This window comes from Podarcis cretensis, assembly GCF_951804945.1.
Source record: "Podarcis cretensis genome assembly, chromosome: 11".
Classification (NCBI taxonomy): Eukaryota; Metazoa; Chordata; class Lepidosauria; order Squamata; family Lacertidae; genus Podarcis; species Podarcis cretensis.
Window position 1 is genome coordinate 49785928 of NC_137180.1, and position 12920 is coordinate 49798847.

At 41.7% G+C, this 12920-nt stretch overlaps 2 protein-coding genes and 1 long non-coding RNA gene across 4 annotated transcripts in view; 1 reads left to right on the forward strand and 2 right to left on the reverse strand.

Annotated features, from left to right (window-relative positions):
* Positions 1-12920, reverse strand: part of TARS1 (threonyl-tRNA synthetase 1) — a 210640-nt gene that overhangs the window by 80940 nt on the left and 116780 nt on the right. The gene's annotated exons all lie outside the window — the stretch shown is intronic.
* NPR3 (natriuretic peptide receptor 3) overlaps positions 1-12920 on the forward strand; it is a 54441-nt gene that overhangs the window by 34126 nt on the left and 7395 nt on the right. Inside the window, exons 4-7 of one of the 2 annotated variants that reach the window (XM_079994947.1) lie at positions 3961-4096; positions 7699-7793; positions 10278-10410; positions 12646-12733. In XM_079994947.1, coding sequence (XP_079851073.1) covers positions 3961-4096; positions 7699-7793; positions 10278-10410; positions 12646-12733 — 452 coding nt within the window. The remainder of the gene's footprint in view (positions 1-3960; positions 4097-7698; positions 7794-10277; positions 10411-12645; positions 12734-12920) is intronic. The other variant, XM_079994948.1, reaches the window with a different exon arrangement.
* LOC307226429 lies at positions 2356-3939 on the reverse strand. The gene is made up of 2 exons (XR_013843410.1): positions 3502-3939; positions 2356-3266 (listed from the first exon to the last, which is right to left on the reverse strand). It is a non-coding gene; the product is annotated as an uncharacterized lncRNA (long non-coding RNA).

The window sequence follows — 12920 nt, forward strand, 5'->3', positions numbered from 1 at the left end:
ATTTGTGCAGGCATCTTTTTCATAATGCATACCAGGAAGGTTAAGTTAGAACCCCCCTATTTTATATTCTTCGCTCCCCCCTCATGGAAGAGTAGTCATGAGCCCCCTCTGGCTGCCTGAAGTTGTACAGTCTACCTTCAGGTTTTCTACCCTAGTGAGCAGGCCACTGTTTTGCATTTGAAAGCCGCCCATAATGTCTGGAAAGTGAAATGCTAGAATTCCAGTGATGTAATTGCCAACCTTGTGCCAAAAGATAACACTGTTCCTGCTTGTTAGCTAAGTAAATATCTGAGACCTGGGGAGTGGACAGTTAATATCATAACCCCACCCCCCTCTTATTTCTGCATACCATCTAGTTGCCCAGAAGGAGCTGATAAAACATCTGGCACTACCAAATCATGGTAGCTAGGTGGCTCACTTCCAGGGGCTATTTCATCTTCCTCATTTGTGTAAGTGGCAGGTTGTCTGATTTTTTTTATTATTTTGCCTTATGGGGTTCTCTGAAAAGCAATGGTAGCAAAATGCCTTCAGGCATCAGAACTACTCCTACATGGATATCCCTTGTTTAGGAGTAGGCAACCCTGTCTCCCAACTTCTCCAAAGAACCTTTTATGTCCTCTGCCCTCCTGCTTAAGCCCTTTTTGACACTGTTTCTCCTATTAGCCATTTACCTCTGCTGCAGGCATCTCTTTGGGGTTCCTCCCAAAGCATATACCAGCTTCAGTAGGAGGATTTTTCTTGATATTGCAAGTTAGGTGCAAAGCTGCATTTTGTGTCCAGTTTGGCTCTAGGAGTCTCAAGGTTAACTTTAAACTAATCAGTCCTTACAGTGCGCTTTTGCTTGTTCTCCCATACAGGAATGCACATTCTCTTTCATCTAAACACACACAGATCTTTTATATACTCCATCAGTACCAGTTTGTTCAGGCCCTTTTCTGGCTCAGACTGGAATCTTTGCTACCACTTAATGATACAGGCCTGAACCAAGCTTGATAGCTGAGAGCGATAGGCTGGCCCCACACTTTCTGCCCGTCATCATGAGTGATGGGACTGTAGATGTGAGGGTCGTTCCTGTGCTCTGTCACTCTCTGCCACTGAATTGTCCTGCCCCTCCAGCAAACATTACCTGAAATGGAAAAGAGGGGAAACTTTCCACATCGCCTCCATCGGCCTTCCATAGAGAGAGGTCTTCACATATGATTCATATGACCAATGGAAAGATAATCAGACTATGGGCAAGATGGAGCCTTTCTCCTGCCTCACGTGGCTGAGATTCCACATGTCCCCAATTTGTATGCTACAGTTCTGTCTGTTCCTACTGTTTGAATGTCACATCTTTGCTCCATCAATGAAATGGAATCTTGGATTTTCAACCTGGTGTTATTGGTTGAACATAACTGCTGCCTTAAGAGTCTTATAAATCATCTGTTAGAGTATTGTATAGTTTCTTTATTCTATTCTACGAAGTATTATGAATATAAAAGGTAAAAGGTAAAGGTACCCCTGCCCGTACGGGCCAGTCTTGACAGACTCTGGGGTTGTGCGCCCATCTCACTTAAGAGGCCAGGGGCCAGCGCTGTCTGGAGACACTTCCGGGTCACGTGGCCAGCGTGACATCGCTGCTCTAGCGAGCCAGAGCCGCACACGGAAACGCCGTTTACCTTCCCGCTGGTAAGCGGTCCCTATTTATCTACTTGCACCTGGAGGTGCTTTCGAACTGCTAGGTTGGCAGGCGCTGGGACCGAGCAGCGGGAGCGCACCCCGCCGCAGGGATTCGAACCGCCGACCTTTCGATTGGCAAGCCCTAGGCGCTGAGGCTTTAACCCACAGCGCCACCTGCGTCCCACATTATGAATATACAGCTCCTGAAATTAGCAAATTGCCTTTAAGGTGTTCTCCTGTAAACACTCAGTAAATGTGCAATTCAGCCCTCTTTTGGATTACTCTCAAAGGGAAGGGGTGTAGCTCAGTGGTAGAATACAGTACACACTTGCATGCAAAAAGTATGCAGCTCCAAACCCTTGTATTTCTGGGTAGGGCTGGGAAAGACCCCTGCCAGAAACACAGAGAGTCAGAGCCAGTCAATCTAGGCAATATTGAGCTGGATGGATCAATGATATTACTCCATTTGAAGGAGCTTCATTGCATTCCTAAAATAGACAGTAAAGATTCTTAAAGTGTCTTTCCACTACTTTTGATTAGTCTTACTTGCTTCTGATCCCGTTCTTCACGCCTGAATTTTCTTACTTCACATTGACTTTTGTTTCAAAGCTATACTGTATTGAACTTGAATTTTCAATGTGTACTTCAAACATATTGGAGGAACGAAATAAAAAGACAAAAATCAATACACAGTGAAAAGTGTATCACGAGCTTGCTATTAGAGACAAATCCTGCCAATTTGAAGGGGCTGCTTACATCTTTTCTGAATCCACAGGAGCTTGTCCAAAAGGCCAAGCATAGTAAATGCAACCCTGAGAGAGTACACTCACAGTTGGATTCCTTGTAGGACAATACTGACAGTACTGCTATAAAACACAAATCCATTTAATTGTTTTGGAGATTTGTAGTGGAAAGTGACATTTCATTTAGCTCATGCCATTTACTGAAAGGGCCACAAAAGATGGGGAACTTTTATTTATTGTTTTACCGCTTTAGAAAACATGCTGCTGGTTCATATTCCAACAGACAAGGAGTCTGTTGAGCAAAGTCCAGAGTTCACAGATGTGTAAGGGAGGCTTAGAGCTGGGGGAGAGCAATCATTAGACAAACAAAATAACCAGCACAGTCTGAAAAAACTTCCACAGTTACAACGGGGAGACACTATTTCCATAGCCAATGAAGGTGCTTTGTAAAGCAGACACTGAAGCATTTCTGCTATTTGCAGTTTGAGCAATGACAGATTATTTTACCACTACCCTAACAAGATAAAGCAGAGTTACAGTGCAATGCATGCCTACTCAGAAGTAGATACGGTCAGTGGGACTTACTTCCAGGTAAAGTTATAGATGATTTAAAGGATTATGTGTATAAACATACAACTGAAGTAGGGTAATTGTTGTAGACTCAGAGTGAGGCCAGTAGAGAGTTTTAAGATCTCAGATTTGTATAAAGCAAGGGTACCCAACATGGACTATAACTTCCATTATCCTTGGATGCTAGTCATGTGTGCTGAGATTAATGGGAGCTGTAATCCAACAACTTTGGCAGGTACCGTGTTGGCTACCCCAGTGCATGTCTGCCTAATCTTTGTTGATAACTAATTGCTGGAGGGGTTTGGATTTGATATCCCGCTTTATCACTACCGAAGGAGTCTCAAAGTGGCTAACATTCTCCTTTTCCTTCCTCCCCCACAACAAACACTCTGTGAGGTGAGTGGGGCTGAGAGACTTCAGAGAAGTGTGACTGGCCCAAGGTCACCCAGCAGCTGCATGTGGAGGAGCGGGGAATCGAACCCGGTTCACCAGATTACGAGTCCACCGCTCTTAACCACTACACCACACTGGCTATGTCTGAAATTCACCCTGCTGCCCCCAGCCAAGTTTTACGCACATAAACACACATATACAGTATCTTTTTTAAAAAAATTCCTAAAACAAAAACATTGGGGCCGCACAAAAAAACAATTGGGTAAGGATGTTGCCCATGGGGCACAGGCTTGCTACCCTTGGCATAAGTGACTTAAATACAATAATCTTGAAAAAGTACATAGCCCATTTAAAATTTTCTGAAGAATGACATTCTGTTTGGCTCCATAGTTTGAATGTAGATGTTTTATCAATAAGGAGAAATGCTGGGATATTTTTACCACTTTCTGAGACATACTAAGTTTACTTGTTTTTTTTTCTATTTAATTGAGTTTCTTAAGCAATTTGTACAAATTGTGGGATTTTGCTGAATGTTGCAAACATCTGCTTTGTTATGGCCCAGTATAATAATAAAACTTTGCTTTGTCCTTAGGTTAACATGTTTGTGGAAGGATTCCATGATGCTATTATCCTCTATGTTCTGGCTTTACGGGAAGTTTTGAAGAATGGCTTCACTAAGAAAGATGGAGAAAAGATTGTCCATCAGACATGGAATAGGACGTATGAAGGTAGGAATAATCAAGTGTTTGATGTAATTTTGTTTGTCCAGTCTTGGGAAAATCTGTAACTTTTTGATTGTACCATCTAGCTTCTTAAAATTAAAACCTGCCACCTCCTGCTGATAAAAGGTAAAGGTAAAGGTACCCCTGCCCGTACGGGCCAGTCTTGACAGACTCTGGGGTTGTGCGCCCATCTCACTTAAGAGGCCAGGGGCCAGCGCTGTCCGGAGACACTTCCGGGTCACGTGGCCAGCGTGACATCGCTGCTCTGGCGAGCCAGAGCCGCACACGGAAACGCCGTTTACCTTCCCGCTGGTAAGCGGTCCCTATTTATCTACTTGCACCCAGAGGTGCTTTCGAACTGCTAGGTTGGCAGGCGCTGGGACCGAGCAGCGGGAGCGCACCCCGCCGCAGGGATTCGAACCGCCGACCTTTCGATCAGCAAGCCCTAGGCGCTGAGGCTTTAACCCACAGCGCCACCTGCATCCCACCTCCTGCTGATAGCATACCATAAAGTGAAAAATGAGGGAGCGTCCATTCCCCACTGGTTGTTAAAAAGTCCTTTTCTCTCCAATGCAAATTACAGTGTGTGTGTGTGTGTGTGTGTGTGTGTGTGTGTGTGTGTGCGCGCACACACACACACACACAGAGACGTATGGGGTTACCATTCCCTTTTTTGCTTTGGCACACCTATTGCTGGAATGTGGGGCTCAGGGTGGAAAAGACCCCCACCCTTGTTGTGTTGTGTTGTGTTGTGTTGCTGTGCTGTTTCCAGCAATAAAAAAGTGGGGGAAGGGGGTAGAACCATGAATAATGTGGTTCCTTGAAAGGATGAGATATAAATTAAGGATTCCTAGTATATAATTATTGGTACAAAAAAGAAGAGGCAGCTTATAATAAGGAGGTAAGAAGATAATGGTTTCCATCTAAATGTGCAGTGACAGCTTTTTATCACTCCTTTACATACCACCTTATGCCTCACATATTGTATTTGGAAGGTTCTCCCTACCTCTGGTTATCTACACATACTTATGTATTAACAGGGACAACACAGACAAAAATGGAGACTGTGACATGTTTAAACAGGGTGTACAGATAGCTTGCCTGCACACTAGATATTAAGAAACTACATTAAATAGCCCCCTGTTGTCTATATTTTTATAGCATCACTGTCAGTAATTTTTATACAAAGAAATCCCTTATAATAATAGGTTAGCTGTCATCATTAAGGTTCTTGGCTCCTTCCTTGTTTTTGAAGATTGCAGCCACTTGACTCTTTCATGTGCATATATTAGCATGCTTCCTTACATTGCTTCATCTTTTCCATTTAGGTTTTATAACTGAAAAGCTGGGTTTAATAAAAATGCAAAAATGCCAAGTCCCTCTTCCTTTTCTTTGCTGTATTAGATTTTGAACAGCTTTTTGTGTGTGCATTCAGAAATGTTTCAAGGTCTCCATTTGCTATTTTAGATTGTGCATGCCAAAGTGTTCAGGGTTTTCAGTGCCAAACCTTTTGGGCCCTTCTGCCCCACCCACATCCTGCCAATCTTAGAATCTATGAATATGTTCAAACTCCAGAACACACACCCGTGCATTAAACTTTGTAAGGTCAGCTGGACCTTACTGGTAAGACCAAGCTGCTCTTGCCAGATACATCTGTCATTTCTTACAGTGTAAGATTACCACAATTTCCAGTGGAAGTACTTAAACTGAAAGGAAATATTTCCTTTAGATAAGAACCCAACAATGAGTTCTGAAATTGGAACAGCTATGAAAAACATAATGGACCACTTTCTCGACTTCAGTGAGTTTTTCTTTCTCACAGTAATGGAGAGGCATTTGGTTGGAATGGACAAGAAATTTATCCTGTCCCAGCTCCTGCTAACCTAGCAGTTCAAAAGCACACCAGTGCAAGTAGATAAATAGGTATTGCTGTGGCAGGAAGGTAAACGCATTTCTGTGTGCTGTGGTTTCCCTCACGGTGTTCCATTGCACCAAAAGCGGTTTAGTCATGCTCACCACATGACCTGGAAAGCTGTCTGTGGACAAACATCGGTTCCCTCAGCCTGAAAGCGAGATGAGCACCTCAACCCCATAGTCGCCTTTGACTGAACTTAAGCGTTCAGGGGTCATTTACCTTTTACCTTACTGATCCAGGAGCTCAACACATTGAGTCCCAACAATAATCCACATAATCCAAACCGCAGGGGAAGGAGTCGTCTCCATCATGGGTTAAGAGAGTTTAGCTGCTCTCTTGCATCAGTGGGCTCTGCTATCTCATGTCTCATGCCTTATATTTGCAGCCAATCACTGCACTCTACAGGGGTGGGCCTCCTTCAGATGCCATTTCCTCAGGAGGGCCATTCTGCATGATGTTGGAATCAGGCCTTGAGTGTGGTTGCACCTACCCTTCAGATCTCCCTCCCACCACATAACAGATTAGCAGTATCTATGTTATCATTTTGGTGCCTATTGAAGCTCTTTCCTTGTCCAACAAATCTTTCAAGAGGATTTTTTTTTGGGGGGGGGGAATCCCAATCTGTGTCTGTACTGAATTGAAATTGTTTGTAGCTATCTTTTTATTGTATAGATCACTTTGGAATGTTTTATGGGAAGTGATTCACAAATGAAATAAATAAGAATGATAGAAAATTATAATAGACAGAAATTGAAGGGCTGCACCAAAGAAGCCCGAGGATGATGTTATTTCTGTTCCTGATACTCAACTTGAATGTGATTTTTATTGTAAGAACCTTTTATTAACTTAATTAGAGAGCCTTTCAGGGCTACAAAGCAGGATACCATTATCCTAAATGTATCAGTAATGTTGATTTTACTTTAAAAACTAAAAATTCTAGTACCATATGCATATTACATGCATTATACGAGTGCAGTAAACATGGGACTGCTTATGAAGATAGCCAGTATAGTGCAGTGAGTAGTGCTGGATTTAGACTGAAGAGACCTTAAGCCAGTTTCTGTCTCTCAACCTACTTCACAGAGTTGCTGTGAGGATAGAAGGGTAGCAGGAAGAACTTAACATGCTGTTAAGGATTTCTAGCCTCATAGTTGCCACCCTTTCTCAAAATATGCTATGCCATCTCAAAGGGTGAATGTATTAGAGATTGATACATTCGACAAGAGATTGAGTGTTTTGGGGGGGGGAGGCTCGTTTAATTTCATTGTACACAGGTTGTACAATGACAATGTATTAGTAGGACTCTTTGCTTGCCTTTTGAGTTCAGACGAGTAGATGCATTAAACTATTAGCTTCCTCAAATATTCCAGGGCTAGACTTTCCTGTGTAAAATTATTTTGCCCCTTAATGGCTTTTTAAAAATCAGCAAAATAGGGGTTCTGAAATAGGACTTATGCCCCGCAGGCTGTGTGTGTGTGTGTGTGTGTGTGTGTGAGAATAAATGTTAGGAATTTTAGGAATGCAGCCCCAGAGGTAAAATTACAATTTCTTTTGGAATGCCAACAGAAGAACTGGAAGACTAATGAGGTTTCCTGCCATATCAGTCTCTAATAATTCTGCCATTTGCTTTTCTTGGAAGCATTATGTGCTGTCAACTCATTAATTTTTAAATTTCTCACCTGCCACTCTCTAGGCATTGCAGGGCCAGTATCCATAGATGCCAATGGTGAAAGATATGGAGATTTTTCTGTGATTGCAATGACCGATCCAGAAACTGGAATGCAGCAGGTAAGTGCTGAAATAATGCTAAATGCTAGGCTGGAACAAGGATTCAGTGGCAAAATGTTTATTGACTCTACCGTGGGCAAGATATATTATGTCTCTTGCAGTCTCCATTTCTACTAAACCAATTAAGGAAAGAATTTAGACTGATCACTGTTACAAGTCCTTCTTACTAACCCTTCAGCAGAACCTCATAAGAAAGCTTGATGTGCAGGGATTGGAACAAACTGCCATTAAAACACACACACACACACACACACACACACACACACACACACACTTTCTTACTGGATTATTACTGGATCATCATCAGCCTGAAAAATATGATATGGCAACCTAGACTCTTGAATTCAAGATCTTAATGAATGTGGGAGACCGCATACATTTTCGAAGAAAATGAAAAGTATTCATGACCTTGTTTAGCTAGGCTGGTCATCAAAAGCAGGAGATACAATGACGCCAAAGGAGAGTGCCTTGAGTATTGGTACTGTGAAATGAAACACTACAATTGCATAATAGCACTACAGGGTCCTTGGTTTACAAATGTCATGGTCTTCATCTGTAGAAATTACAGACAGCATTCAACCAATAATATTACATGCTAGAGTGAAAATCCAGATATATATATCATATATATCCTAGACAGTGGCATTGTTCAGAAGGTTTTAGTTGCAGTGAACAAGAAACTAAATATGAGGCAGCAGAGAGGTGAAATTTTCTGGAAATTTTGAAGCCATGGGAAGCAAATTTCCCAGGGTAAAACAGAAATATATTCAGCTCTTAATTTCTTATCAGCACTAAACTTATTCTACTGCTTTAACCTTTAATGATATAACATGGATCACTTATAGCTAGTGAGTGTATAAAATCAAACTATTTGCCTTATACAGAACAATCCTTTGCATATTCATTCAGACATAAAATCTGCTGTTTAGTTGAGCTTCCTCCTCATTAAACACATAGAACTTCAGCCTCAAAAATATAAATGCCTTAAACGGCAATCCTATAAAAATCAGAATGTCACAGTGAGCTAAAAATCAGAATGCCTAGCACTGGTCCCTCTTTCCTTCCCCTCCGTTCCTTAACCTGTGTATTTCCCCTCCCAGACCCAAATCTTGCTATTTCTCACCACCAATTAAACTGTTTGCATGTGTCTGCATGCGTGCCTGCCTGGTTGCCTGCCTGCATCTCTGTGTCACATGTGGCTGGCCCTTGGTGACCCCTGGCTTTGCCTACCCCAGCCGCATCCGCAGTTAGCTGCCCTGCCCTCTGCTCAGTCCTTCACCCCACCAGCCTCAGGGGTCAGCAACCGCAGCTAGTTACATTTCAAGAATAATGTTGGTAAAATGGAAATAATGGCTTATAAAGTACAGTAATGTCATTTGCTGCATAAACTGCTAAGATTAGTTGGGAAATTGTACATATAAACCTGTTAACTGTAAGGACAGTGAATTGGTTTGATCTGGTGTCAACCAGACTGTTTGTACTGCAGTTATGTTGCTTTTGATTAATTTGTGTGTGTAATATTGTGCTGCCTTGGCCATACACAAAGACCTGACTGACTGATAACATGGAAGATGTCAGAAAAGAACTATAAAGATTATTACAGGTCCAGAAGTCATCTGAGGAAAGGCTGAAGGACACAGCCTGTTAACCCAAAACCTTGGAGTGGAGGGGAAGTGCACATGGGAAGGATAACATTGACCCCAGTCTCTACATATATTCATGTGCATCTCTCATCTATGACAGGAAATCCAGCAATTGCATGATTAGACTTTTTTGTATATTTAGTACATCCTTTCTGTTTCCCTTTGGAAGCCTCACTCATGTCACATTCCAGCTTCTTTCCATTTTGTGTTTGTTGACATCATTCATTTTGCTGGGATTGTCTCATCCTAATTTATAATGCTGACCTCTCTTTGATGGTACTGGTGGTAATATTAGTTTATTTGGAAGGTTCATTCCCACTGGTCATGAAAACCTTCGTTTCTCAGCGGAATGCAGCCAAACCAATTTAGGCTTGACCAGCAAATCTTTATCTGATAATTTGGTGTCTAGAATATGATAAATAAAATGAACCTAAAATGAAGTAAACATACATTTTAAAGAAAAACAGAGTAGTTTGGGACAACAAAAAATAGAGGCGTGGTGGTAGAGAATAAGAGCCAAGCATATAGCCCAAAGAGCTCTGACAGCCATACACAAATGACAGCAATAATTTACACACCATTCGGTGAAGTAAACAAACGTTTATGTGCTGGACATTTGGTCCCTCCAAATTTCAGAATGGGGCAAGGAGGGATTTATGATCCAAAAATGCATGGCTCCAGCAATTATGTCTTTCAATTGATGGATTTTTGGATGCAATTCTGAAAAGTGTATGTTATATATAACAGATTAAGCTAGCTGATATACCCCAGTTTTCTCCCTACTTCCAGAAGCTGGTTGGAAATAGACTGTCATTTTGCTATATATCTATTTTCTTCACAGGTTATTTGGAACTATTATGGAAAGCATGGACGGCTTGAAATGCTTCCAAATGTAAATTACCCCTGGAAGCTCAAAGCAAGAACAGATGACAGCCGAGGTTTGGAACACCCAAGCAACACACCCTGCAAATCATGTAAGTTTACTGAGGTTAACTTCTCCTTTCCAAATCTGCAACAGACAACAGTCCATGTTAAGGAATTGCGCTTGTTCTCAGATACACTTCTGTATCAATATCAATACTACAAATAACAACTTGACCAGAGGAAATTTATTGAGGCTCAATTTACGTATAGCTAATGTTCATGGGAAAATCTGGGATAGTTTCTTTCAAAATGTGAAGATGGAACACTGGCAAAGTGGGTATGTGCAAATGGTTTTGTATATTGGCAATAGCATCAAGATTTCCCAAGCAAAAGGTTGCAAAGCAGAGAGCCAATGTGGTACAGTGGTTAGAGTGAAGGACCTGGGACACCAGGGTTCCAAACCCCACTCAGCAAAGAAACTCACTGGGTGACCTTGGGCCAGTCACTGTATCTCAGCCCAACTACCTCACAGGGTTGTTGTAAAGATAAACCGGGGAGCAGGAGAGCTATGTGCACCACCTTGAGCTCCTTGGAGGAAAGGTGGGATCTTAAACAAACGAACAAACAAACAAATAACTTTGCTGAAACCCCCAGAAGAGAATAGTGGTGCTGCAGATGGAGCTAGGTGGGATAAAGGAGTAAATGGAAGAAGATACAGAGATGCAGTTGAAATGAAGCTGTCATGAGGTGAGTGTAAATGCTGAACAGGCACAAGAATGAATCAGGCCCAAAGTTTATTAAGCGTTGAAACGTTTGGCATAGAATGGCCGAGGGAACCAAAGCATTCTGGCAGCCTGCCTTATAGCCTAACTGATGTCAAGAGGAAAGTCAGCTTCTTCACTGCAGACTGCTCTTCCTACCTGCTGTGACCAACCATAGAATGTAAATGGTACCAAGGTCCAGAAGCGAGACATTACCCCCAGAGCCCAAGGAAGGCATTCAGTGAAATCACTCCCACCTGCTCTCAAACTATGCTCCCTGCCCAGGGCCCCAGCGGGTAGAGCTAGTTGTGATACAATTATTGATGCAAGAGACTGAAAGCACTGTGAAAGAAAATATCCTTGTTAGGAGGAAGGCAAAACAAAAACAAAAAACTAAAAAAAAAACTGGAACCAAATGGTTGATTAGGAATTTAGGTAAAATTCCTTCCTGGCACTATCACCCAGTGACCGGCAATTAGCCCATAACAAAGTAAGCAAGCAGAAGAAACATCCAAGAATTAGGGAGAGTGGGAGGGTAATTTAAGAACTCTCCACCCCATCCCCACCAGGATAGAAACCAGAATTTATAGTCCAGAAGTGCACCAGATGGATTGAATTCCTTAGAGCAAGTCAGAACTTTGCTCCACCTAGCGCAATGCTGTCTACACTGACTGGCAGTAGTTCTCCAGAGTCTTACCCAGTCCTAGGTGGAAATGCCTGGGATTGAGTCTGGGACCTTTTGTATGCATGGCAGATGATTCACCACCTAGCTTCACTCCCTTTCCATCTCCTATCCATGCCCAGATGGCATTTGCTAGCTGACCAAGGAGCAGGTCCCACTAAGCAGCCAAGGTGGTTGTCATGTTGTTGGCTCACTCCCTATCTCCCAGCATCAATATAAAAGAAGGCAGATTATTATAAATTTGAGATTTGAATTGCATGGATGAACCATTTCAACACACACACACACACACACACACACACACACACGAAAATCACAGCAAAAAACAGCATATGGATGTAAAAAGTTGTATTGCAACGCATCCTAAGGTAATTCATTACTGACTGAGAATTACCATTGCGCAGTGCCCTCAAGGCGTGTTGGACAGAAAACACATGCCTTCCCTTTAAAAGGGTCAATTTAACTCTTTCAGTTCTGCTGTTATAGAAAGTTTTTAAAACACCTGTTTTCCTTGGCTTGGGATTTCTGTTAGCGTTTATTGAAATTTATTAGCTGACTGATTTATTGTGATTTGAATGGTATATTTCAATGTTTGTTTTTAATGGAAACTGTATCATTGTTTTAATGTAAGCCGCCTTGTATAGTCTTGAAAGGTGGCTTAGAAATAACTGAAATAAATCAGCAGCACTTCAGAGTTTGACATCAATAAGCTCCAAGGTAAACATAAAGGAAGATAATAAAAGCAGTTGGGACTATAGAAAAGTTTCTTTGGGCACTTTTCAAAATGGATTTTGAATAGATTTGTTTATAATATTACATTGATCATTTATTCAGTCATTCTGTGAGCTTGAACATATTTCTTTGTGATTTGCTATTGGTTATTTCTTTTTTAATTTTTCAAGCAGGTGGTCTAGGAGAGTCAGCAGTTACAGGAATTGTTGTGGGTGCCTTGCTAGGAGCAGGATTGTTGATGGCTTTCTACTTTTTCAGGTTGGTTCTGTTTTTGGGGGAAATATTGCCTACATTTTATAATTTGTATAAAGCAAATCAATCATTAGAGAAACAAGCCATGGTTTGTTGAATCATCTGTGGGGCAGATTGTGCTTTATTTATTTTGAGGAGTGGACGGGTACTTAATATTGCTGATTTTTTAATGTTGTGAACTTTATGAGCAGTT